This window comes from Corvus kubaryi, unplaced genomic scaffold (assembly GCF_017639235.1).
Source record: "Corvus kubaryi isolate FWS band 111438036 unplaced genomic scaffold, C.kubaryi_AGA036_p1.0 37256, whole genome shotgun sequence".
Classification (NCBI taxonomy): Eukaryota; Metazoa; Chordata; class Aves; order Passeriformes; family Corvidae; genus Corvus; species Corvus kubaryi.
This window is the reverse complement of record NW_024581076.1, coordinates 5121868-5146930: the sequence shown is the minus strand read 5'-3', so window position 1 is coordinate 5146930 and position 25063 is coordinate 5121868. Positions and strand designations below refer to the sequence as shown.

At 38.5% G+C, this 25063-nt stretch overlaps 1 protein-coding gene across 2 annotated transcripts in view; it reads left to right on the top strand.

Moving 5' to 3' along the window:
* GUCY1A2 (guanylate cyclase 1 soluble subunit alpha 2) overlaps positions 1-25063 on the top strand; it is a 156584-nt gene that overhangs the window by 26779 nt on the left and 104742 nt on the right. For both annotated transcript variants that reach the window (XM_042023826.1, XM_042023827.1), the window contains exon 4: positions 2017-2735. In XM_042023826.1, the coding sequence (XP_041879760.1) occupies positions 2017-2735 (719 nt within the window). The remainder of the gene's footprint in view (positions 1-2016; positions 2736-25063) is intronic.

The following is a 25063-nucleotide window of genomic DNA, read 5'->3' as shown; positions in this document are numbered from 1 at the left end:
GAAAGTATGAATATCTGTGTATACATATAAATATGATGATTTCTTAGCTACTTCCTATTAATATCCAGTTATGACATTTTTGGTATGGGTTAGAATTTAAATTTTTTTGGGTTATAGTGAGTATTTTTTGGTAAGATATTACAATACCATGTTATGCAGACGTAATGGTAATGAGTCAGGAATTGGCACACAGTCTTCTGAGTCAGGATATTAGGGGGCATTGTGTACCAGAGGTACTTTCTTTTGGCTTAGCTGCAGAGCTGACCATCTGTGGTCATAAAAGATCCTGGGAATATTTTTGTAATAACCTTGTTTAGTGACCAAATTTCTTTATGAGTAATGGCATTTGAATGAAGTTTCCCAAGTAATTGCTATTACTTCTTTTATAAAATATGCTTTGTCATGTGAGAACATGTTGTCATATTTATATATGTAATTTACTGTATTTTAATTTGCTATTAATCACATAAAAGGTCCAAACAAAATTATCATTGCAGATTGCAAAGCTGGGGAACACTGAAATCCCTTGTGAATATTGACTGTGTTAACGAAGCCTGTGTTCAGACATTGCCTTGAGATTATTAAAGGTTATTGTCTGCAAACAACATGACTTCTGCCCCTGTTATACCTCGGGTATAAAAGTCACTAAGCACTCTGTTCTTCCCAAATTAAAAGCCTAAAAGCAGTCTAAACAATGAGAAGTTCAGTGATCTGCTGGGATATTACCAATGTTATAAACCATGCTGAATACACATTAAAATAAAGGGCCTGCTGTGCCCTCAGGAAAGAAATAACTGCCCTTCATTTCTGTTCAAATGCAAGATAAATTTTAAGGAGTTTGACTAGTTGACTGAAATGTAATTCTATATGATTTCAATGTAGTGAAGAAACTGTGTTGTTAATTCCTATATTAATTTCCTTTGAAAACTCTGGATATTTGTAATTCACAGACAACTGATTAATATTTCTTTTTATACTGTTACATCTTAAAACAATACAAACATCTGATTAATTTTGTAACTCTACTATGACATGGGGATTATATACTGATGAAACTTAATAGAGTGTATCTTCCTTGAAATAAGAAAGAGGAAAATGCTTAATGACCATCTCAAAAATATTTTTTGTAGGTTATCCTTAAAATGGTAAATAACAAACTGGAACAGGATTTGATACACATTTCCATTACTGGTATTTTTTCATCCCTTCAGCAGTGTCAGCCTTATCACCTCTGTAAATTAAAATCTTTTGAATTTATGTGATAGAAACTTGAAGTGATGTTGTGAGATATCACAAACCATCTATTAGCTATGTAGACTGCTTTTAAGAGGCAGCGTTTTTTTAAAGATGGGTGAGTGTAGGTAGAAGCTTAAAATGAAAAGGCTTTGCTCTCCCTTGCAGGCAACAAAAGGAGTAATTATTTCTTTGTATCTTGTGGCAGTGCCCAATGCCTATAATGAGAAAAGTATTTTGGTTAAAAAACCCCGCAAAACTCACAATCCCCCTTCCCCAGCTATTAAAAGTGTAATCTGACTGCAGGGCTTTACGGTGTGGATGGAAAGCCAGACAACTGACTTTGAGTCCCAGAATCTTATTCTTCAAGCTGGGGAGAGCTGGATCCTTCACAGAGGCGGTGAGCAGAGAGGCTGTAACAGCAGGAGCCTCATTTGTAGCCAGGTCTGCAATGGAAGGGATGCAGCCATGCCTGGGTGCATTCCCACAGTGGCCTGGATGTGACATGCAAAAGTCAGGGAAATTGTAATGAATACTGGTGCCAGTGGGGAAAAGCAGACAGACCCACTAATCATTGGCTGGGACAGCAAGCTGAAAGAATGAGGACTTAAAAAAATGGCTTCTAGGATTATTCCAAACCACCACAGAAACCTATGGATAGGTGTCTAGTGAAAAAGCTGCTCTCCCTGTTTTGGAAAAGTAGCAGGCAAATAAAGAAAAAAGGCAAAATGTGACACAGTAACAATACTATGTTGTTGATATCAGTGTCTCATTGTCCTATAGGTCTGAAGTTTGAGGAAATGCAAGAAAAGTTTGGGGAGGAATTCTTCAATATCTGCTTTGACGAGAATGAAAGAGTTCTTCGAGCTGTAGGTGGGACCCTTCAAGACTTCTTCAATGGCTTTGATGCTTTGCTGGAGCATATTAGAACTTCATTTGGAAGACAGGCCACCCTGGAATCTCCTTCTTTCCTATGCAAAGAACTCCCTGAAGGCAATCTCATGCTTCATTATTTTCACCCACATCAGATTGTGGGATTTGCAATGACAGGAATGATAAAAGCAGCAGCAAAGAAGATTTACCACTTGGAAGTAGAAGTAGAACAGGTCACAAATGATAAGCTGTGTTCAGAGGGGACAAACCCAGGTAACTGCAGTTGTTTGACTTTCCTTATCAAAGAACATGAAAATGCAAATACCACAAAAGCACTTCCAGCAGGAACTTCCCAGTCCCCCTTAGACCTGAGGATTAGCATTAGCACTTTCTGCAGAGCTTTCCCCTTTCACCTGATGTTTGATCCAAACATGCTGGTTCTCCAGCTTGGGGAAGGTCTTAGGAAGCAGCTCAGATGTGACACTCATAAAACCCTGAAATTCCAAGACTGCTTTGACATAGTCTCTCCTAAAATCAGTGCCACGTTTGAACGAGTTCTCCTGAGGTTATCTACACCCTTTGTCATTCGGACCAAACTTGAGGATTCTGACTCTGAAAGTAAAGATAAGGTAAGAATATTAATTTGGAAGGGGATGTGCTTATATGTGTGTCATGAGAGAGGATTTTTTGCTCAGAGAAAAGCAGCTCAAGTCCTGTGTACTCTGGAAAGCTCACTCATGCCTTGCAAACAGGGGTGAAGTGATATTCCCCAGCCAAGCGAATATTTTCCTAGATGATTTATAAGCTTTGCCTGTGAAGTTGTAGCAAATAATGGTATTTCCATTCAGAAAATTCTGCACCGTGGGATTGAACAGTACAACTTGAATAAAAGGGTGAGGAATTTTGCAAAATGCTCATATCTAATCCATAATTTCACTCCAGCTATATTAAGAATAGTTTTAAAGCCATTTACTAGGGACTAGCTTTAAGTATTTACTCTGAAGGATTCTCACTGCAGGTTTCACATTGCCACCTTACTATATCTTATTTCCCTATTTTGGAATGCTGCTTTCCTATAAGTTTCTTCTTACCTCTCTCCCTGCACTCAAGGAAACCAGAGGTGTAAGTGGTACTTATCCCAGTTTTATTGCATTCCAGTCATTCAAATAGGCACTTGTCCTCCTACACGGCCTCTTTCCTCAGTGTTTTAGGAGAGAGCTGCCTTAACCAGTGAGCCCTATGTTGAGTTCAGTGCATTCAGCTGAGTAAGCTGAGAACATGTCTTTAGTGTGGAGTTCTCCAGTGGCTGGATGGAATTTGTCTCAATGCCTATCCTTGAATTAAAGGAAAGCTTTTTGGTGTGAAGTAGGGTTCCAAGTTTTATGCACCAAAGTACTTGTACTTAATGCCAACATTAAAACTTGCTTAAAGCCTTGAAAGTCTGTGTGGGTGCCTTGGAAATACTGCTGCCCTGAGTGGAACTGGATGATCTTTAAGGTGCCTTCCAACCCAAACCATATTATGTTTCTGTGATTCTATGATGATTCAAAACATAGTTACTTCTTACAGCAGCAATATTTCCAGCTCCTCTTTGGCACTATATTTTGGCAGCTATAAACATATGTCTGGTGCATTTTCCTCCGGAAGCGTGTTCCCCCAAGAGAAACAAACTAGTGCTTTTATTTTGTATTAGTTGATGTAACTCAACCTTTTAAAAATCAAAAGAGAGTTTATTTTTCCGAGTCTGTCCTCAGTGTCGCCCTAGCCTTTAATTACAAAAAGGAAACATGGTGTGAAAGGGATGGAGGTGTTGGCTCTGAGCTACCTTATGACACACTTGTTTCTCCTTTGAAGGGGTCTGGTTTCATGATGCTTCATGTGGAACGTGCCTGTCCCTCTCAGAAACCTTCTGCTGTCCCAGGACAGAGTCATAGCCCTTTGACTGTCTTCTGCTCTTCACGTGTCTGCTGTAAATCACTCTGAAGAGGAAGAAGGTTTAGGTGGGGGAGGGAAGCTTTCAAAGCCTTTTTCCCTATTTAAATCAAGTTAAACACACAAAATATTCTCTTACCTGACAGGTTTCATATGCTTGTGGCTTGCTCTTAGGAGAAGTGGCAGGAATGGGGCTTGCTGGAGGCAGGATTTCAGATTAGTCAGTACTAACACTCAGAGAAGCAGGTAGAAGGGGATGGCAGTAAAGGAAATCCTTTGCCTGCCAGCAGTTAGGAGAAAAATTGTATCTTGAAAAGTAAGGTGTAAATGAGAGGCAAAAGGGTGATGGTGGGGTGCAGGGGAGTTGTTGTGCTGCAGGCACGGGAATTAATTGGAGAACATCAGTTTATCCGAAGAGGTATTTTCCTCCATCTCACCCATTTGATAAGCATTTTCAAAAATTTTTTGCTTGTGAATAGTTAAAAAAATCTCAGCATGTGATGCATTTTTCTAGATATTCCCTTTTTTTTTTAAAAAAAGAAAGCTGCACAGATTCATAAGCTGTGGTTGACTTGCTTACATAGATTTTGAGAGGAGGGACATAGCAATACAGTTTATGTCATGCTCAGTCCTTTATGGATAAAAAAAGTAGACTGAGCCTTGGGAACTGCATGCTGTATTATTTTCCCATAGCTCATGTCACTCATTTAGCTCATTTTGGAATTCTTTTCAATTTGTCAACGCTTGTTTGGAAGTTGAGTATTAGGCAGGTAGATCAGTGGCTGTAAGCATGACCTTGCTTAAAAGTCGCCAGTAACTGACTTAGACATTTCCCTATTTCTCTGCCACACACCTCTATTCAGTTCATACTGGAATAGCATCCCACTTAGAGCTATTTATCTTTTTTAAAAACAATAAATCTGACTCTGCTATAACCAATTCTTTTCAGGCTTGGTTACCTTAAACGGCAGCTGTAGGCATATGACCCGGACAACTCTGCTGCAGTGTTGAAGCTGTTCAGATGTCTTATTGCATAAAAAAAAAAATTCAAAAAAAATTATTCAAAAATAAATTCAAAAAATAAATTCAAAAATAAATTTACAATGAACAGAAGATGTTCCAGCCTCTTTTCAAAAGACGTTTATTTTCATTTCAATACATAAATTATATATTTTTTCAGACTTGCAGTGAGAAAGACAGAATAAGAAAACAGTTTTCATTTAGTCCTGACATCAGCTCTGTGTTCAGATGAAAGTAAGTCACAAATTGTGATCTTTCCCTAATTAAAACCTACAAGCAACATAAAAAAACCCCACCTGTGCTTACTTTCAGGGTGTTTAGTGCTTGTCCAATTTATTTAAAGGCTCATTTGTGTGTTTCAATTTACTGGTATTTGAATCATTGGAATAAATAAGACTATCCTAAATTTCTGATATAAGGCCTGTGAGGTCTGTGTCGTAGGTAGCACTTCCTGCAGAGCTGTATGTGTGCCTTTGCAGAAGCACAGCCTCATGCATTAATATCTTAGCAAAGTTTTGTTAATTTGGTATGTCCCCAGCTGTTCTCTGGAGCTCAGAGCATTTACAGGATCCCATTGTTCTAGGGATCAAACAAAAAAAAAGAACTCCCCACATGAAGAACATGGACACCTAGCTTTAAATGCGATTCCCAACGCCATGTTTCCAGTTTTCCCATGCAGCTAAATGCTTGTTCTTGGGTTTTTTCTTATGGTGTGGTACTACCCAGATGCTGAAGGGCCCTGCTGCTGTACTTCTTATACAAACATTCTGTTGTTTCTCACATTTCACTCTAAGTTTTATTTAGTTTCTTTTTTTTTTCTTCTTTGGGTTTTTTTGGTGTTTAACCAGAGACCTTCACTAGCATCCAGTCAGATTTTCCAAATTTTGGATATTTTCCCTAAATAACAAAGTCACAATGTTTGCTGTTTAACCTCTCTAAGGAAACTCATTCTATACCTCTCTATGGGAGCAATTATTTATTGCAACAATAAGAAATAAATTTATTGTGACAATTAACCATTTGGGGTTGATAGCTTATGGCTTCACACATGGTTAATGCAGCAGTACTTCACAGAAGTTCAGTGAATGTTAGTGGAGTCACATACGGGATAAATTAAATTAAGAGGGCTGAGTCTGAACTCATGTGACGGAGTGTTCTGAAATCCACGTCAGTCCTTCACTGAGGTGAAGGTGCTGGCATGCGAGGGAGCTGCTAACCCAGTGGTGAGTTGTGCATGCAGTGCACATTGGTGTCCCCCCACCTTTTCTTGCCCAGACAGGGGCAGGAAGCTCCCGATAGGTACATCCTGAGTGCGCTCATTTTCAGACTGCGCTAATGAACACGGCCTTCTGTGACATGATATAAATACTCGTCTCCTTGGCAGTACAGTGAGGTGGCTGGAGCTGCTTCAGTTTTTAGCTGAACGGGAACACAAGGAATGACTCTCCTGCTTTCCCTCTTCTGGCTAACGTCCTCCTCACGTGCCACTCCTGACCCACCAGTGCTGGGCCGATTGAGAGGAGGTGGGGCTGCCCTTGCAGGGACGCACTGTCCCTGAGACCTTGATCCAGACCCAGCCCTCTTGGTGCACAGATCGACAGGAGGAGCCCTGCCAGCCCAGTTCATGGGCGCACCTTTCTGAAACAGTGACATGGCATGCAGTTGTCAAGAAAGTTGAAAGTGAATCATGAAAGAAATCAGGTTCCCTGCCATATACTGTGCAGCTGTATTTTCCTTATATTGCTGCTCTTCAGCTCAGATTAACAGCCCTTTTCCACCTTTAAAATAAATCAGTTTTTGTCAGGATACTCACTGGCCTTTGACTTAGGCCACTGAGGGCTTTGGAAATTGTCTAAGAACCTAAATGCACCTAAAACTGCATTACTGGAGATGTCCAGACCTTTTTTTCTGATGGAATGTATTTGCTTTGAATATTTTATTAAAACCATAACTTCCCAGTTAACAGTTCAGCAAAATGTGTTCTGGCAAAAAAATTACTTTTATTTATATATGTGAGTTAAATTTTTTTTTCAGTAATTTTAGACATGAAATACTTTTTTTATGGAAAAAAGTTTGCGTTTCAAATTATAATACAACATTTAAAATACAAAACACTGGGTTTGATGAAAATGACCCTCTGAAATTTTTATATTGGAAGAAATTCCAAATGCCACATATAATTCAGATTTTCAAGAAATGTAATGATAAAATGTCCAGCAGAATGGTCGTGAAGGCTTTTTATAACTCTATTGATGCTGCAGGCTGTCTGGGCCAGCACCTTGTCTGTTGTCAGTGGGGAGCAGAGGTTTAGCTCTCACGAGATGAAAGCATGTCCTCTTGCAGTGGTATCCGGGATGTGGCATGGGATAGCCCCCTCAGAACCAATCCTCCATAATTTTCTCTAGCACCTTTTGAACCAGGGGAAGTTCATAGTGTCAGCTTCTGTGGCATCCTGTGGACATAAGGTCTACTGTTTATTAGAAACTGTGCAACTTTCAGGCAGGTGCGGACATTGAGTATGGAGTGGAGCAGCTGGCAAAGAAGCCTGTTTGCCCCTTGCTTCAGTAAAGCACTTTCCCAGTGTGTTTTCCCAAGTGTGTTTGTTGATCACTGAAAACTGTAAAAAATTAACGCTTTTTAAGTGCCCGAAGTATGTTGTCCCCCTTTTTATACTGAGAATCAATTCTTTATCTCCTTCTTCTGTATTTTTAGCCTAGACCAATTGAATGAAACAAGAAGTCCTGACACTAGCAGATTAATTTAAAAGCCACTGTACACAATCTTGTGTTTTGCTTTTGCTCTGTAACTGTTTTTCCTCTTCTCCTAATAAAATTAAAATGAAATAGCCTGAAAGTCATTCTGGCATAAGAGACATCTGTCACTTATGATCTAGAAATTGTAATTTTTCCTAGAGCTGATTTATTCACAGTCAGTCAGATTTTGACACTAAGCTCCCATTGCTCTGTAGGCTCATGGAGCTCTTGGAATCCAATTTGTGTCTTCTGTTTCTGCTAATGCTAATATCCCACCCATTTGCTTGTCAAAATATGTATACACTTTGATGGTTTTGAAGATGAATTGGATTGGCTGGCTTGACTGCTTCTAGAGATTGTGATGGGTTGTGAGAAACAACAGATGACATGACTTACCTTACGAACAGTTGTGCAGAGCTTTAATAACATTGTGAAACTGGCCCAGAATTGTTAATATTTCTAAGACAGGCCAATGAAAATGTCATTTTGAAAGTGTTTTCAGTGATAGGACTTAAAAAGTGTAGCAATATAAAGGTAAAATACTTCCTTCTTATTTACATTAGCTGAAAAACAAAGAAACTGTTTGGAAATTGCTTTGTCAAGTGAAGTGACTATTAAAACAATCTGACTCCATGGTAAGCTCTTCCCTCTTATGATTTATATAATTTTTTGATAAGGAAGCTGGTTGGACATGAAAATGGCCATACTTCTCTATTTGCTGCAAAACCTTTGAATCGGTTTCTAAAGCACACTATGTCATAACTGGAACAAAACGCATTTCATTAATTTTTATATTACAAGATGACAATACTTAGACACAACTCAGTTTGATTTTCAGGAATGTATTTTTTCCTACCTCTTTGTTCCACTGACTAAAATTAGGTGTTGGCTGTTCACAATACATTTTCATGTTTTTCCTCATTTGCTTATCTGAGTTCTTGAGTGACTGTGCTTTTCATGCCATGTAATCTGAATGGGTGTGATGTCAGTAAAAAGCCCTTTTCCTTAGGATGGCTGAATTAAAGCAGACACATTCAGTCACTCTTTGCCTTACTCCTTCCTGTGCTGGCACTTGAAACTTGGCAGTGTGTGAAGTCAAGCTGAGGTTTTATTGATGTGTCTCTTCGCAGAGGCTGAATGGACTAAGAAGGGGAAAATCTGGAGTGTCTCCCTGTGGATTGAGTGGGCTTTGTGCAGAAGCTCTCATAAGTGCATGTGTGGGAAGTCAGAGCCTGTCAGAACACCTGGGTGTGCCTCTGAGCATAAACATTGGGTTCATTGCTCTGAGGGGCAGAGAATGCCAGGGCTGGCACTACCTGTGTTGTCAGCTTTCAGTTGTAAGGCCACTTCTACCCAGCAATTGCCACACCTCCTGCTAACCCTACTCCTGGAACATGCTCCGTGCCTGAAGGCAAGCCTGAGGTACCCCAGGTTATTGCAGAATTGTCCTGCATGGCCAAAGAGCCCACACGAAAGAGGAAGCTTATCACTTTTCCCCTTCACCTTCAATTTTGTCTTCAAACCTCAAATTAGGACCGTGGGATTCCCTTCCTGTTTGGTTTTGAGTGTAGCTTAGTAGTTTTGGACCAGTTTTTGACCACTTGGCTTGTTTCCTCCAATCATATCTCATAAATATCTAATCTTTTGAATTTAAATTGTAGTTGACAGCATGGTTTGACTCTAAATATGTTAATTTATTCATGCTCACTGGGCATGGATCTTCTCCTGAATTTTTCATGCTTTATTTCCACGGAAGCAAAGCTCTGAGATTTTGAGACTCTCTATGAAATAAAAACTTTGCTGATGTTTTGCTGGGCCACGGACCCAGACAGAATAGGCAGTTAACAGCAAAATACTTTGCCTGAGACTTTTCCCTGCATTTGAGCTGATTATATTCTGGGAATGTAGGTGAATCAGACATTGTAGATTTTGTAGGTCATAAGACTCTAATCAAAGGGAATACTACTGTGAAATAACACTTGCATTAGGAATAAAATTTTGCATAGGAAATAACATTTTGCATTAGAAATAATTAGCAGTAGTATGAAAGAGAGAGATAATAGTGATTTGCAAAAGTCAGTACTCTAAAGACAGGTGTTGATTTGCTAATACCTGGCCAGGGGCAGTGTTTCTGATTTCTCTGAGCAGTACTGGACATGAGTAAGTTTGACTAGATAACATTTTGCTGCCTTTTGCTCTTGTCGAGGATGTGTGATATTTACCCTGCTCTACTCCAGGGTCTTCCAGGAGACTGACAGTGTCAATAACAGCAGATCACCTATAGTCAGGCAGGTGGCCCATGCCAGTAGTGCTAATCATTGTTTCAGCATGTGTTTTGCAGTGATGAAATGGTTGAGGAGGCCAGAGTACTCACCCAGGAAGGATGAGCCTTTCCTTTGCAGTTCTTTACAAAGTTGAGGATGGAGTCACAATTCAAGTGTACAGCCCAGCCAGGCAGACCAGTGGTTGGATAACTGGATTTGCTACTCTGAGAATATTCCTATGTCACTTGAAGGTTTTTAGGGCATGCTAAGGTAGAAGTTAACTCACTAAGTGATATATTAGATGTAGAAGTTACATAAACCACAAAGGTACTGCTTAGAGGGAACACAGGGATGAGCCCAGGTTCTTCTGCCTGTGCTGAGCAATCACAAAGAAAAAAATATAATGTAGAGGTTTGTAATATGCTGTCTTGAGGATTCTCCAAATTTTATAGTTTGTTTCATTCTGCATTTTTTTGGAATATGCCTTTTATAACCATTATATTCACACTGTCTCCAGCTAGATTATCTAAGATACATTTCCTTTAAAAAAGCATATAGCACGGCCCTCATATTGTCGTGATTAAAGAGAGTGAAACGACTTAACCCATAAAATAATGTTTATATTATTTGTTCCTGTCACTAACCTTTGGCTTTTTTAAGTGAGGACTTAAACTTAGAAAAGAATTAAATGTTCTTTTTCCACAGACACAGGACAGGCATGTAAGATACTCCTAACACATACTTTTCCTCTTAAAAAAATAAAATTTTTCCTCTTTGCAGATTGCAAACAAATAATAAACATTTGGTACTTCAACACCTCAGAAAGATGTAAACATTTTAAAATTTGGTCCTAGATGAAGACATATTGAAATATTATTTTCAGCATTTAGATCAATGTAGTTTCTGTCTGTCTTGAGAGTTTTATATATGTTAGGGTTTACTATTTTTCTTTTTTTCTAAGAACAGGAATCAATCTTCTTGTTCACACTAGACAGCAGCTTTTTTCTGTCATGATTCTCATTCTGCTGTGGGCTCACTGGAAGAGCAGGATTTATGCAACTATAACAGGAATAAAAACATATTTCACTTTAATTTTCACATTACCTTTCTTTTTCTTTGACAATTTAGAGATTTAATCCTTTTTTTCCTTTCCTAGAAGGGGTTGTTATGAACTTACTGTGTAATCTTAATTAAAATGATTCCAGCTATTATTTTCTATATCTTTCTGACAGCATCTTCCTAGGAACATTCCAGTGGAGTGGCTTTAGTGGATTGCGTCATCACTGGAGTTGGTAGGATCTGACCATGTCAGATCCATCTGACCATGTACTTCAGTCTTGTACTTCCCTCCTGAAATGTTGAACTGGTAGCTTTAAAAATGTCTGTTCTGATGAAAATGCAGGTGTAGAGGATCCTACTTGAGACAGTACAGATAATATATTGAAGTGGTTAGAAAAAGATGGCTTGCACTGACAGGTTGCAAAGATAAGTGCTTCTGAAAATTCATAAAATAAAAGCTTAGACCTTAAAAATATTTGGCCTGCGCTGTGTTTGGAAGAGTTTGAAGAATGACCCCAGATATGCCAACAGTCTCTTAATAAATCAATTTCTTAGCAGGTATTTTAATGGGCAAAGACATTCAAACGGAGATAACTTCGATGTTCTCAGTCATGGCTGTTGAAGGGCAGATATGCCTATCCCAAAGCAGAAGTGAAGTCATGCCCAATGGCTAGAGGAAGAAAGTGAAAACTGGGCAGACTTCTATTTTGTTCTATGCGTGTTGGGTGTAGGTTGTCACAGCACGTCAGCACATGGTTCTGTTTTGGCTCTATTTGAGCAGGGAAGTTCAGTGATGCTGAGACGTGGGCTGCGGGATGGGCACGAGGTGTGGATCAGGGAACGTGGTTGTATTCCCTCCTTCCACTGATGCTAGGGGTCTTTGCAGCTTAAATTCTCCTTTTGATCCTAACCCCCCAGAAGGAGTGTTGTATCATTTCAATTGTCAAGTAGCTTCTCCTTTTCAGGACAACCTTGCTTAGAAAGGGATGATATTAAAACTGATCTCATACAACACGGCACAGGCTGATTTCTTGTATTAGTGTAACACTTTCCAGTGAATGCTAAAGTAATTATATTTTAAATGTTGGACTTAAAAGAATTGTGATAATTTTTTTGGTAAAACTGTTGGTATTTTCTGCTTGGTTACCTCAAAGGCACCCAGCAGAGGGAATGTTTGAATGGATTAACAGAGCCTGGGGATTGTTTTGGCTGTGCTTGCTGTGGCTCAGAGTCCTTTGCAGTGCAGACTTTTGGATGACTCCCCTGTGAAGGTACATTCTGCCTCCATGGACATTGCACCTGGTAGATGTCAGGCAAAAGTAATTTCCTGTATTCTCAGAGTTCTGTTACTGCCAGTAGAGGAGAGTTACCAAGAAAAGAACAGATGAGGCTGTGTTAATTCCAGCTCCACTGAGACCCAAGGGGAAAAATACCAGTGCTTGGCAGGTATTGAAGGAGATACTTCATATTGAAAGAACTTCGATTTTTCAGCTTCACTGAATTGTATTTAGTTTTTCATTTTAAAGGAAAAATTGCTATAAAAATATTGTCTACAGCAGCGATGTGAGTGCTGTGCAGACAAGCAGTGTTGTTTAATTTTCATGTGAAAGAAGCATGGAACATATCATTAAAAGGGCATCAAATTTTCTCACTGATCTCAGAGGACTGCTGATTCAGTCTATTTCCTCTTTGCTCAGGAAGGCTTCAAATTCAGTTATTGGATAACTTCTGTTCTGTGTCTTGAACATTCAGTTTCTGGCATTTGTTCCTGGGAATAGGAGCATAAAATAACAGAGAATATTTTCTGTCAGCCAAAAATGCAGAAACATCTGAGAGGTTTCCTAGCTATGTTCAGCAGCATCAGAGGGTCCTGAACGGCTTTTGGAACCATTTTGGGTGATGGGGAACTCCACAGAGAGTTCCAGGGACATGGGAATAACACTAACAAATACATAAACAATATTTAAAAATAACTGACTTACTGCTCTGATTCTGTTTTTTTCCCATGGTGTCATATAATTATATAAGGGCTCACTGAATGTGTTGAACACACCAGGGTGCTACACTGGACTAGCAGGACTTGAAGAACCATCCTAGTAACCCACTGTTTGCACTGTCCAGAAATTACACATTTTTTGTAGTAGAATGTTACCAGTTCATTCTGTGAGTATGGGTGTAGTCAGGTGTGCAGGTGTAGGAAAACAAAGAATAAAAAAATGACAGCATAAAACCAAAGAGAAGTACCAGTGGCTGTGCTCAGGATCTCCTGACCCCAAACTCATAAGTTACAATTCTAAACTAAGCATATTGTGCTGCTGCTGTGGGACCAAAACCTGGTACTTTTGCTCAGGATAAGTAAGATGTCACATCTGGATTTGCTTACTAGTTATCATCAGCCCAGTTTCAACAGGATTACTTTGAAAGAAGGTATTTATTTTGAGTAAAGAGAAGAAAGTAAAGTCTCATTTGACTTTGAGAGAGCTGGAGCTATTCAGCCTGGAGCAGAGAAGGCTCTGGGGAGACCTTATATCAGCCTTCCAGTACCTAAAGGGGGTTACAAAAGAGCTGGAGAGGGACTTTTTTGCAAGGGCATGTAGAGATAGGACAAGGGGCAATGGCTTTGAAATGAAAGGGAATAGGTTTAGAATAGATGTTCATTCCTGTGAGGGTGGTGAGGCACTGGAACAGATTTTCCAGGGAAGCTGTGAATGCTCCGTCCCTGGAAGTGTTCAGGACCAGGCTGGATGGGGCTTTGAGCAACCTGGTCTAGTGAAGGTGTCCCTGCCCATGGCAGGGTAGGTGGAATTACATAATCTTTAGGGTCCCTTGCAACCCAAACCTTTCAATGATGATGATGAAGTGCAAGAATTATATTTGGTGACTGCTCCTGCACATGCCTTGAGTATGAAACTCTTTTGGTAACAGAAGCAGTCCATATGGCATGTTCTGGGAATTAGACTTTTGTTTCTAAATAGGAGTCATTAATGTCGTCAATACTGTATTGCTGTGTTTTTTTAGCTTAAAAGAGACGCAATCATAAATAATCCTTTTCTTTTTTAGAAAAAAAAGCCTTTTTGTCTAAAAAAAGAATTTACCATTCAACAAATTGTGACTTAAAATGTTGTATAAGGTTCATATTTTTGAATGTGTTAATTTGATTGACATTTTAAGACTTCTTTCTCCTAGACACTGTAGAAGTAAGAGATTGTACCATTAATTATGGGAAATGTCCAAAAAATCACCAATTAATAATCTGGAGTGACTAACATGTTGTTTTGCACCTGTGCCAAAGTACACCTCTACAAAATTATGACGTGAAAGAACTGATTGATCACTCACCCAAACGTTTATTTCTGGAATTGTGTTCAGCTACAAATGGCTTTTGTGGGCTAAACCCAAGGCTCCTTTCACTAAGAGATCTTACAGTGAAGTTGTCAAATGCTGCTCTGAGTGATTACTGGGTGAGGATATAAGTTCTATGTGAAGTCAAGGAGAATTTGACCAAAGAATATCTATGAAAATAGGGCAGATCCAAGATACTGTTTTAAGATGTTTTAATTGAAATATTTGTTATATTGAACCTTAATATACCTTAATGCAGGCGTTATTTTAAAAATTCATATTATACAAGGAATTAACCTGCAATCTGCTAAGGGAAGCAACACCTGAGTGAGGTGTTTGAGATGATGAAAGGAAGAGTTTAATCTGTTGGCTTTTTTGTGGCATAGATAAAAATATTCTCTACAAAATATCCTATCAGCAAAGCTCTTGGCATTGAGTCTTCACTCAAAGAAGGTGCCTCTATGGCAATACTCTTGCTGGGTGAAACTTTGAAGGATGTGTTAGCCCATTGCTCCGGTACAGTGAACTCGCCATTGGCAGGGCTGGCCATGAACATAGTGGGCACACAAATAACTCTAAAATACACTGTGTGGTGTTTTGCTGGAATTTATGGATGAGCTCCATCCACCTCTACACTGGTGCAATGTGGCCAGTGAATGAGGAGCCAAGTCATGGCTGGTAGAGTGACATGATGCCTGAGCCATGCTGGCCAGGGGTTGTTGGCCGAGCAGTGCTGCAGCTTTCCCCATCAGAGGGTCAGCAGCCTAATGGGTATCATCAGGAAAGCAACCTCATGAGGGTCTCTGGGCATGGAAGTTGTCCACTTTTCTCGCAGAGCATGAGTGGCTGGTTAAGAGTTAATGATCTTACAGAAGTGTGTCTGCCTCCAGACTGATCACATTGAGAAAGGGATGTTGTACATCTGGGTGAGCTCTTGTTTCTCACCTGGAAGCTCTATTTCAGACCTCAGGCTCCTTCTGTATCTCAGCTGAGTGAGGACCACTGCTGCATGCCTGAGTCTTGCAGAAGTGCTGTTGCTTTTTGAAATTGTTACAGATATCCTGTTGTTCCATTTAGCCCATCCCAATCTTGTTGCAGCTGAGCATCACCGAGTCAGATCAGTCATATTCTGTATTAGCAGACAGCTAATGCAACTTTCTCTCAAAAGAAAGAGCTGTGATGAAGAAAAAATGGGTTTTAAAATAATGTTTCAAATTAACTGTATCACTGAGTAATTAAATGAGCTGACTATATGCAAAGCAAAGAGCACATCTGTCTTCTTCTCTGACCCTTTCACTCATTTTCATACTCTCCACTTTGCATGAACAGCTCTCTAAACCAGCACACTGGCTCTTCACTTGCTGTGAAGACTGGATGTTTTTGAAAAAGTTTTCTGGGACATGTACCTCTCCATTTGACTACCTTCTAATCCCTTTGTCTGTTACTTCCTTCAGCTTATCTGTCTTTCATGAGCAGTTCGGAGCAGAGGGAATCCTCGTCCCTTCTGTTTGGGTGAGGCTTACATGTACAATATGCTTCTCCTTGAACAAAGCACACCTGAGGTTCTTCAGGGTTTCTAGATCCTTGCCTGGTGGGAGGCCTCAATCCTTCAGCTGTGATAGCCCTGATATTAGAAAATAATTGTGTCAGTGAGTCATCCAAATTATTGGGAACAGCACTGCAAATTTTTATGCCCTTGAATAGTCTTCACAGAAGCCGATACTCAGGAGTTTTCTTTAAGCAGATGCAAGAGTATTTTCCTACTGAGGGTCCCCTCCTGAAAGGAGACTTTTTTGGTAACATTTTTCCCAGCTATGCAATATTGAAACTTATGACAGAAATAGCTAGTTGCCAGATCAGAGATGGCCTTAAGCTTCCCTCTGTTAATTGGTTTATCCGGTGGATTATGCAGCCAGTGTTAGTGGTTGCTGTTCAAGCAGAGCTTTCGCACATGACTGGGGAAGCAGAAGGATTAAACGCGAAGGAAAAACAGATTCCATTTTCTAACAAGCTGAAGAGTTATTAATGTTTTTAGAGTATCTGCATGTGTTTCTGAATCATGTCTGCTGAAGTGAAAATTGTACAGATGATCAGTGTGTGATAATGTGTTGTGGAATTGGAAAAAAAGAGGTAGTTTTTGATCCTTGCATAGATTAAAAAGCATAGGGCTTACTTCTTCGAAAGAAGTGATGTGTGAATCGCAAAAAAAAGTGCCCTGGGTGTTTAAGCTTAACAGATCTCCTGTATAATTCTTCAAGCATTTGTATTTGTATGTAGTAATCTACCTAGAGGCTTTCTGGTGCTTTCACACTTTAGTTAGAGAAAATTAACAGAAATAAGGCATTCTGCTGAACAGGATATCCCACAACAGATTATGAAGTCCATGAGTAAATCCATCTTCTCCTTAGTAGAATTAAGATTGAGAAATTAATTTAATCTGTAGGTTTATTCCCTTTGAAGAAATATATCAGTAAAGGATATTTGTCAATCTGCTACTGCAGATCTGTGAGAAGAATCTAATAATATAACTCTCTGTTCTTGTTCATGAAAGTGATCTAGATTTAAAATAACCTCTCCCGGAGGAGTGGGAGTGGAAGGTTTGTTTTAAACTGGGATCAGAAACATCTTGAAAAGTTTACCTGAGTGCCCTAGTTATTGGGACCCATTTACTGTTAATAAGTTTGTTACAGGTATATTTTTGCAAAACATAGGGATTGGAAAAAGCTAAAAGGCTGTAGGAAACAGATGAGTTCTTATATAGGCAAACAGAAAGCCGAGATAGCCAGAGAGAGTCTTGTACTTGACACTGCACTTGCACAAGGGATTGGTGCACAAATGCTTAAAAATGCTCATCTTTGTTGGAAGAAATGTCTTGTCTCCACTAAATTTAACAGGATTTATGCAAATTACTATAAAAGAGGCAGGCAGGATTTTAGCTAATATGAAAACAGACAAAAATATATTCCTTCAAGTACCCTTTTGTTGGAATTACAGACCACCATGCTGTACAACTAGAATCAAATTGCAATTCAGAAAGTCTCATTTTCTGTTGCCTTGCATTTTGTTTAAGAGAGAAAGAACAGTTCTATGGCAGCCTTTCTTATCTGCTTTGCACTGGAGTCTGAAAAGAAGAGGCGAAGAAATATCTTTTTACCTATGCAATGTAATGCAGCTGATAATCCAGCGATGTACTTACTTTTAAGAGTACCAGTTTGCTTGATTTCTTTTTCTATTGCTCATTGAAGAGTTTTCATTTTCTATTCAAAGATTTCTGCTAAAGGTAACAGGAACCCATGAGTAAAGTCATCAGCACATATTTTGGCTATACCACTGTTGATATTTAAAAATTCAAAATTTTCTTACTTCTGAATTTTTAAATAATTTAATATTTTAAAATTACATCTTAATTGATTTAAAATATGGCATGTAGCCATGTTTGCATTCAGAAAAGCATAATGTGGGTAATCCTTGTTTATACCATGCACTTCAGTTGATCATAATGTGTACGCTGTAACACAGTGCACCTTCTGTAGACACTCTGGCAGTAGATAGAAAAACAGTAGTGAGACCATGTATATCATTATTTACATATGCTTGTATCAGGAAAAACACTGGGAAATGAAAAGTGAACACAGCTTTTAGGAGTTCACATTGCAATGGTGTGTAGTGTAGCTGTGTCCTGTCAGGCGTTTGCAAAAATTTTCTTTTAAAGGGTTTGGGGTTTGCCTACCAGTGTCAAATGAAACAGTTCCTTTCTCTGAATCCATCTTGCCAAATAAAACCTTATTTATTTCCTATTCATGTAGAACATGGAAAGCAATTTGATATGCACTGCATTAAAAGTTTTCTCAGATGAATATTACCTCTCAGTAATTTAGATTTTTGTTCAGGACAGTAGGAATTGGAGGAAGCACCTATGAGGGGTATAATTGCCCTTGAATTGCCATTATTACTGATTTGGCATCACTGATTTGTGATGCTACTGTTACTGGCTGGAAATTCCCCTAATGCTTTTACTATATAGCTTTTAATTAGAGTTTTAAAGTTTTTTCTTCTCTGTTGATTTTGAGAATACAGATCTCTTAGAATCGTATATAATCCACTTAGTGTGCGATTTTCTTGTAAAATTAAGTGTTCAGAATCTGTACAGAATTCTGTGTAAATAAGTAAGAGTCTGTATATATTAGACACTGCACAGTACTAAATAGAGTGGACTATTCCAACTCTATCTTGAAATATGAACCAAGATATGAACAAATATTGTTTGTATGAAAAGAAAGTCCTGAGTCCTTTTTATACATCTGGCAATCCTGCCATCGGAAGATGGCACAAGGACTGGAGGGAGAAAAGCTTTTGGGCTCACTCATGAAATTCAGCACCTAGGCTCCCTGTTCTGTAAGGCAGCAGGTGGAATGAGTTGTTTAAATGTGAAATATTTTTCTTTTCCATTCCTTATGTCCATAAAGAGGCTAGTCTGCCACAAACCACCTAATTGTACTATGTAACTTAGAAGTTTCACTGTCTCTTTAACTAAAGAAAGGTCATCAATACTGTAAGTAGGAAGGGAGAAAGGAACAGAGAAAAAATATTTTAAAAGGTCTAAATTTTTCTCATATAACTTGATGACTAGAGTGTAGTTATAACATTTGACATTTTCTGTGGTTTTTTTCAGCTATGATGTGACTATCTAAATATTATTTGTTTATTAATGGACTCTTTCACAGGGGAGATAAGCTATAGTAATAAATATGATACTGGGATTTGAGAAAGTTGATGTGTTTGGCCATTTCAAATATCCAATAAGAACAAAATGTTTTCTTTGTTTTGGTATGAAACTGTTGGCTAAATACAACATCACATGATAAGCTGTGCTATGTGTTGATACAAGGCTAAACCAGCAGTCCCAATATCATTTTCACAGTCCAAACCATTTATAGTTTCTTCTGAGATCCAGTCAACAAAGACCTTGAGCTGAATCCATTTGCTGGGTTAGCAGAAAGCTCTTCCAATTAAGAGCCCTTACGAATATTTAAGAAAATTGTACCATGTTAAACCCAGTAAGTTTTTTTAAAATTGGTAAGATTTAATGGCAGATGAGTATCAAGAGAAAAAGCTGTTGCAGGACAATGCTAGAGTGCTAGGAAGCACAAGTGTAAAGCAGAAACACATAGAAAAGTACTTTAGCCTAAGGAAGATGTGGCAATGGCAGAACACATTTGGAACAGTCAGGGTAGAAGTGGCAGCTCTTCAGAGTCATTATTTAGAGCTGAATCTGTCAGGAGAAAAGGCAACAGAAAACTCAATAACCCTGTTGTAAAATTGTATTGACTATCTTTTAAAACCAAAGCAAGAATGGCCTCTGAATTTTGCATTTGGAAGTTTGTCTGCAGGGGCAAGCCTTTAGAACCAGAAACAGCATTTGAAACCTTGGTCAGCATGGCAGTTGGTGTGCCGTGCTGTGTTCTTGCTGTACTGTGAGGCACGACATACATGGAGTGGCACATGTGTGCATCTCTTTTTTTGCCCCTTTTACAATTTAGCTCGTAATCCATTGTCTACATACACTTCTCTTAAGATTTACCGTTTCTCCAGTATAAAACTATTGCCATAACCCACGTTTAGATTGTCTGGATCTTGGGAATTTTCTTAGAATATCTTATCTTTTGATGGGGATGAAGGAGATGAGGAAACAGAAATACCTTTTTGTTTTTGGATTAAGGTGGTTTAAATTTCAGTTTACACTGAACGTGCAAAGGGTTTCGGCTAATTCTAGCTCCCTGCAGGATTTATGGCAAGGGACCTGCTGGGATACAGCCCCCATGTACTCCTCCTCAGGTAGGTCTGTGGTGTTCTCACAGTGAAGTTGAGTTTTAGAGGCACACACAAAAATTCTGCTTATAGCTATTAGCATGATAAGTATGAAGTGCTGGAACCAAAATCTGTCCTTTCTTTCCTTGTTCAATTTGAATTGCTTTAATGAAATAAAAAATATTTATGAACGATAATTAATGACTGCATGAAGCGCGATCCACTTTAGACAGAGTTCAAAGGGAGAAACGGAATTTAAGATGAAAGTTTGACCTTCATATCTGACAGAGAAAAAAACCTCAAGCTTAATATGGACCTTACACCGTTTGAGGCAGGTGCATCTTTTTTCTGTTACAGAGCACAGCAAAGTACCAGTCTAATTAATTAGTTTTCTAGGCACACTAAAATGTTAAAAAAGAAACTTAACAGATAAAACCACATCTCTCCCAGAATCAAGGAATGTATAATTAATGGGCTTTGTTCTTCAGAATTTAGGTCAACGTACCAAAATTTATAAATAATAGGCACACAAGCTGTTTCTGGGCTGCTGGGTCAGGAAGTAGCATTCACGGGTGCTGAGTGAGGTGGCTCGCACTGGGGAAGACCATGAGGGTGGTGCTGCTCTGCTGAAGGCATCTCTTCTGATTTCATTTTACCACACATGCATCTGCATCTGTTTTTATAAGACTAGTTATGACTCCCTCATGCCCTCATCTAAGGGGCTATACAGCCTGGCAAACATTTTTAAAAGTTGCTGTTTTCCTCCTTTTCCCTTCGCATTTTGAGAGTACTACCTTGCTTTTAATCATATCAGTTAATGTAGTAAGTATTTTCCCTCTCTTCCTTCTAGGAGGTAAAACACTCAGCAACCTTTCTATGGAAATCTTTATGAATTAAATTGTATTTAATGTTTGGTAATGTCACTATATTTCTCTTTTTTAGAAAAAAATAATCAAACCAGCTTTTTAAAAATTTCCTTTTCAAATTTAGAGTTTTGGTTTAGAGTCACTCTGTAGCAAATTAGAGACTGATGGGACACATTAGAGACATTAGCTATGTTTCAGATCAGCATTCTGGGTATTTTCATTTTCAATTTAATCCTCTGTAACAATTCTTTTTTTTTTTTCAGTTCTTCTGACTTTACTAAACAAAATTTTTATTATGTTGTCTGTTTTTCATTATAATGCCAGTAACTGCATAAATTAGGACCCTGAAAGCTGCTGTGATTGCAGCTCATTTTTTCATAAAATGAAAAAGTGACATTTTAAATTGTTCCAATTTTATTTTTCACCAGTTCTCCTACTTGCAAGAATGTCCCAGTATGTTACTTCCCTGATGGTTGGAGTCATTCTCTTCCCGTTTAAATGTATTTGTTGTTATCTGGTGTGTGTTTATTGTTGTGCAGAATGTTGAAGCTACTCATGAGGCACAGTAATCTAGGTCCTGATGGCTTCTTACAAGATGCACAATATAAATGACCATGCCCTAGGCAGAGGAAGATTTCATTAATGTGAAAGACTCTCAGGTGACATATGAGACCAGTGGGAATGGTCATGTTCTTTCTCCCCATCAGTTTAGTCACAGCTTAGTTTATAATATTCTTCTATCCCAACCCAGTAAGCCTGTTGAAAGCTCAGAGGTTTGAGGTGACACATATGGAAAGCTGATGCTCACTGCAGGAGTTTGTGTTTCTGGGTGCTTTGCTTTAAGTGTGTGACGATTATGTTGTTTCTCTGGCTGCTACTGCTGTGTTTTTGAGAGCCACATTCCATGCATGGGGCTTTTTATTAACAGGAATTAGCGTAAACATTTTGCCCTAACATTTTAAATCTGTGACATTCAGGGTGGCTCAGAACCAAAAGTACTTGATTTGACATGCTGTACATATGTGCTGAACATTCCAGGTTGGATTTGTGTTACAATTATTGACAAAATTTAAGGATTGGAGTAGACCCATTTTCAAAACCAAATAATAATGAAAACAAATCTTTGTCTATAAAACTAACTCCATATTTGAAAAACAAGTTCCTGATTTTATACTGGAATTACTCTACTCATTTCAGAGCAATTACTCTGGTTTACATAAAATGTACGTAATACTAAGATCCAACTTTTAATGTAGGTCCTAACTCTGTCTCAGGAAATATTGCTGACTGAAAGTCACATAACTTTTGTTTTGATGTTTCCAAGGAAACACATCTTGCTTCCACTGCCATGTGTGGAAGATATTTATTTTTTCTCATTGTATAGTTCTCTGGATTGCTTTAAAATTCCCTTCTGTGATTACTGCATATTTCACTCTGCATCTGCAGTGTCTTCGCATTGAATTGAACCAGGCTTCTATTCTAATCTTGATTTACTCAGGCACCACACAGATTCAGCTCTCTTCCAGTACATTGTAGCTGATTTTACATTTCAGGTTTTTGTTGCTGGTTGGTTGATTTTTTTCCCCCACCACTAAATGCTTCCATCACTCAAGCTCTTTCGCTCCTACACGTTTCTGTAAAATGGTTCCTATGGTGACACGGCTAAATACCTCTCAGTGCGCCTTGCATTGCCCTCTGTCATCTTTGCCTTCAGAAGAAAAGGTGGCATCATGACATCCCATCCACACTGCTTTTATAACAAAGCTAAATTAACCTTTTTTGGTATATTTTTTTCTACAGAGAATTTTCAGTAACATTTTTTATTCATAGAGGTTCTTAATTAAATAGCAGTATGCATGAACTTCCAGTTCTTGTTCACTCTCTGTGGCTTTGCCCATATTTCTTCACCTCTGTAGAACTTACTTTTGTGGTTGCTCTCTGCCTGCAGTGCCTGACATCTCTAATGCAAAGGGCACCCTCCAGAAGATGGCCATGCTCTTGACTTTTAAAGTGCTTCAAAGGCTTTATTACAATTTGAGTAAATGGCTTCATGTTTGTGAGTGTTGCACTCATGCATATTTATGTTACTTTAGAGACCAGAGTAAAAAGGTACACGGATCAGCTACAAGATGTTAAGAATCAGCTTCATGGAAATGTTTCCATAGGGGCGCTGGTGTTATTTATAGGGCGTGCACTATGCCAACCTAACAGTTCACTTGCACACTCTTTGGGAAATGTAAAGTAGTTTGGACAGCTTTTGCTGAGTGATGCCTTAGAATTATTGTGAAGTAAAGCATGCCCTGCAGCATAGGTTATAGTAGATTACAGCTGCTTTCTTCATGGTGTATTTTTACTGTACCCATTCCTATACCCGACTTGGTTCCAAATCTAATGTTTCTGTGACTTTGTATGCATTTTAGGAATATTCCTCCAGCAAGATAATTACATGCCAGTTGTGCCTACCTATAGCTTATTAAATATAAATATGCCATAGCCCTGGGAATTATTACAGGGTACTTTGGTTTCTCACATGGAAAAGTTCACCTTTGCGTTATTTACCCCAATTTGAGATTTTCCATTTTCTTTTCATTTGTTGTTTTTAAAGCAAAATATTCTGGCAAGGTAGTCTTTATTTATCCGTCTTTCATTCATGATTTATGCTGAAGATATACTGTGGTGCTAATAGCATTGAATATGTAAGTCATTATTCCTATGGAGTCCTGCATAACAGCTTTGGAATAGTTTACATGTGGCACAGCTAACATTTCAGCGAAAATGTCACCTGGACTTATAACTGTGAGGAATTTTTCCAGGTTTGTTTATTTTGGGTTTTGTGTATTTGTTGAACCTCAATACAGTAGATGAAATATGGAGAGAAATCTTAAAAGTATTGTTCTGATTATGCATTATAGAGATGAGTGATTAAGCTGTAGTCTCGTTGGAAGAGTCTCTACATGAATACTGCTTCTGGATTCTTGTATTGCTACTGGCTTTCATAGATCAGTTGGAAAAAGCGTCTGTCTCACTATATAACTGACACTTTTGCAATCAATGGAAGCCTGATATTTTTTATTATTTCTATGATTCAGAAGTGAGCATAGGGAAAATCTTCTCCAGAAATACAGGAGAGTTTTCAAAATTCTGAAAGCTTGTCATTGATTTGGTGTTTTCAGCAGGATCTTTTCTGTAAATGAAGTCTATTAACCTAACTTCTTGGAAAATTGGAGTCAGAAGCTTGAAAGTCACATAGGTCTTTACTGCATCTTCAGGAATATTCTTAACTATTCTTAGTTTTTAAATTTATACTGCTAGTAAGTCTTGGGGGTTTTTGCTTATAAAGGTTATCAATAAATTGCTTAGGTCTGAGAGCTTTTTTTTGTGATATGGTAGAAATTTGAAAGCTAGAACTTTGCACTGTTAACTACCAAAAATATTAATAGTATTTCTATATTGTAAGAAAAGTAGCTCAGTAGCTTGCTGTTGAGCAAACACAAGATAACGTGGCTCCCAAAAAATGAGAAATACGCCTGAAAGTACATCCTTGGGAAAAGGTAGATTTTATCTTATTTATCTACAGATCTAGCTTTTTTTATTTCCCCCCCCAGAAAGGTGAGTAATTATGGTACATGCTAAGCTATCTCTTCACACTCAGTTGCTGTGTTTTCACCCAGCAGTACACATAATATCTGGGGTTTGGAATTGTCTGTTCAGACAATAGCAACACAGGCCATACATCTCATGAAATGTGCTACCAGCTGTCTGATAAACACGTTTTTACAGGGTCTCTGCATCTGTTAATTTGGATGAGTTGATGGAATGGCATAACCACATGCCTGATACAGATGGTAAATTTCAAATTTGTGCTCTTATGTACAAAAGTACTGGAAATCACCAATGTAAGGGCTGTTATTTC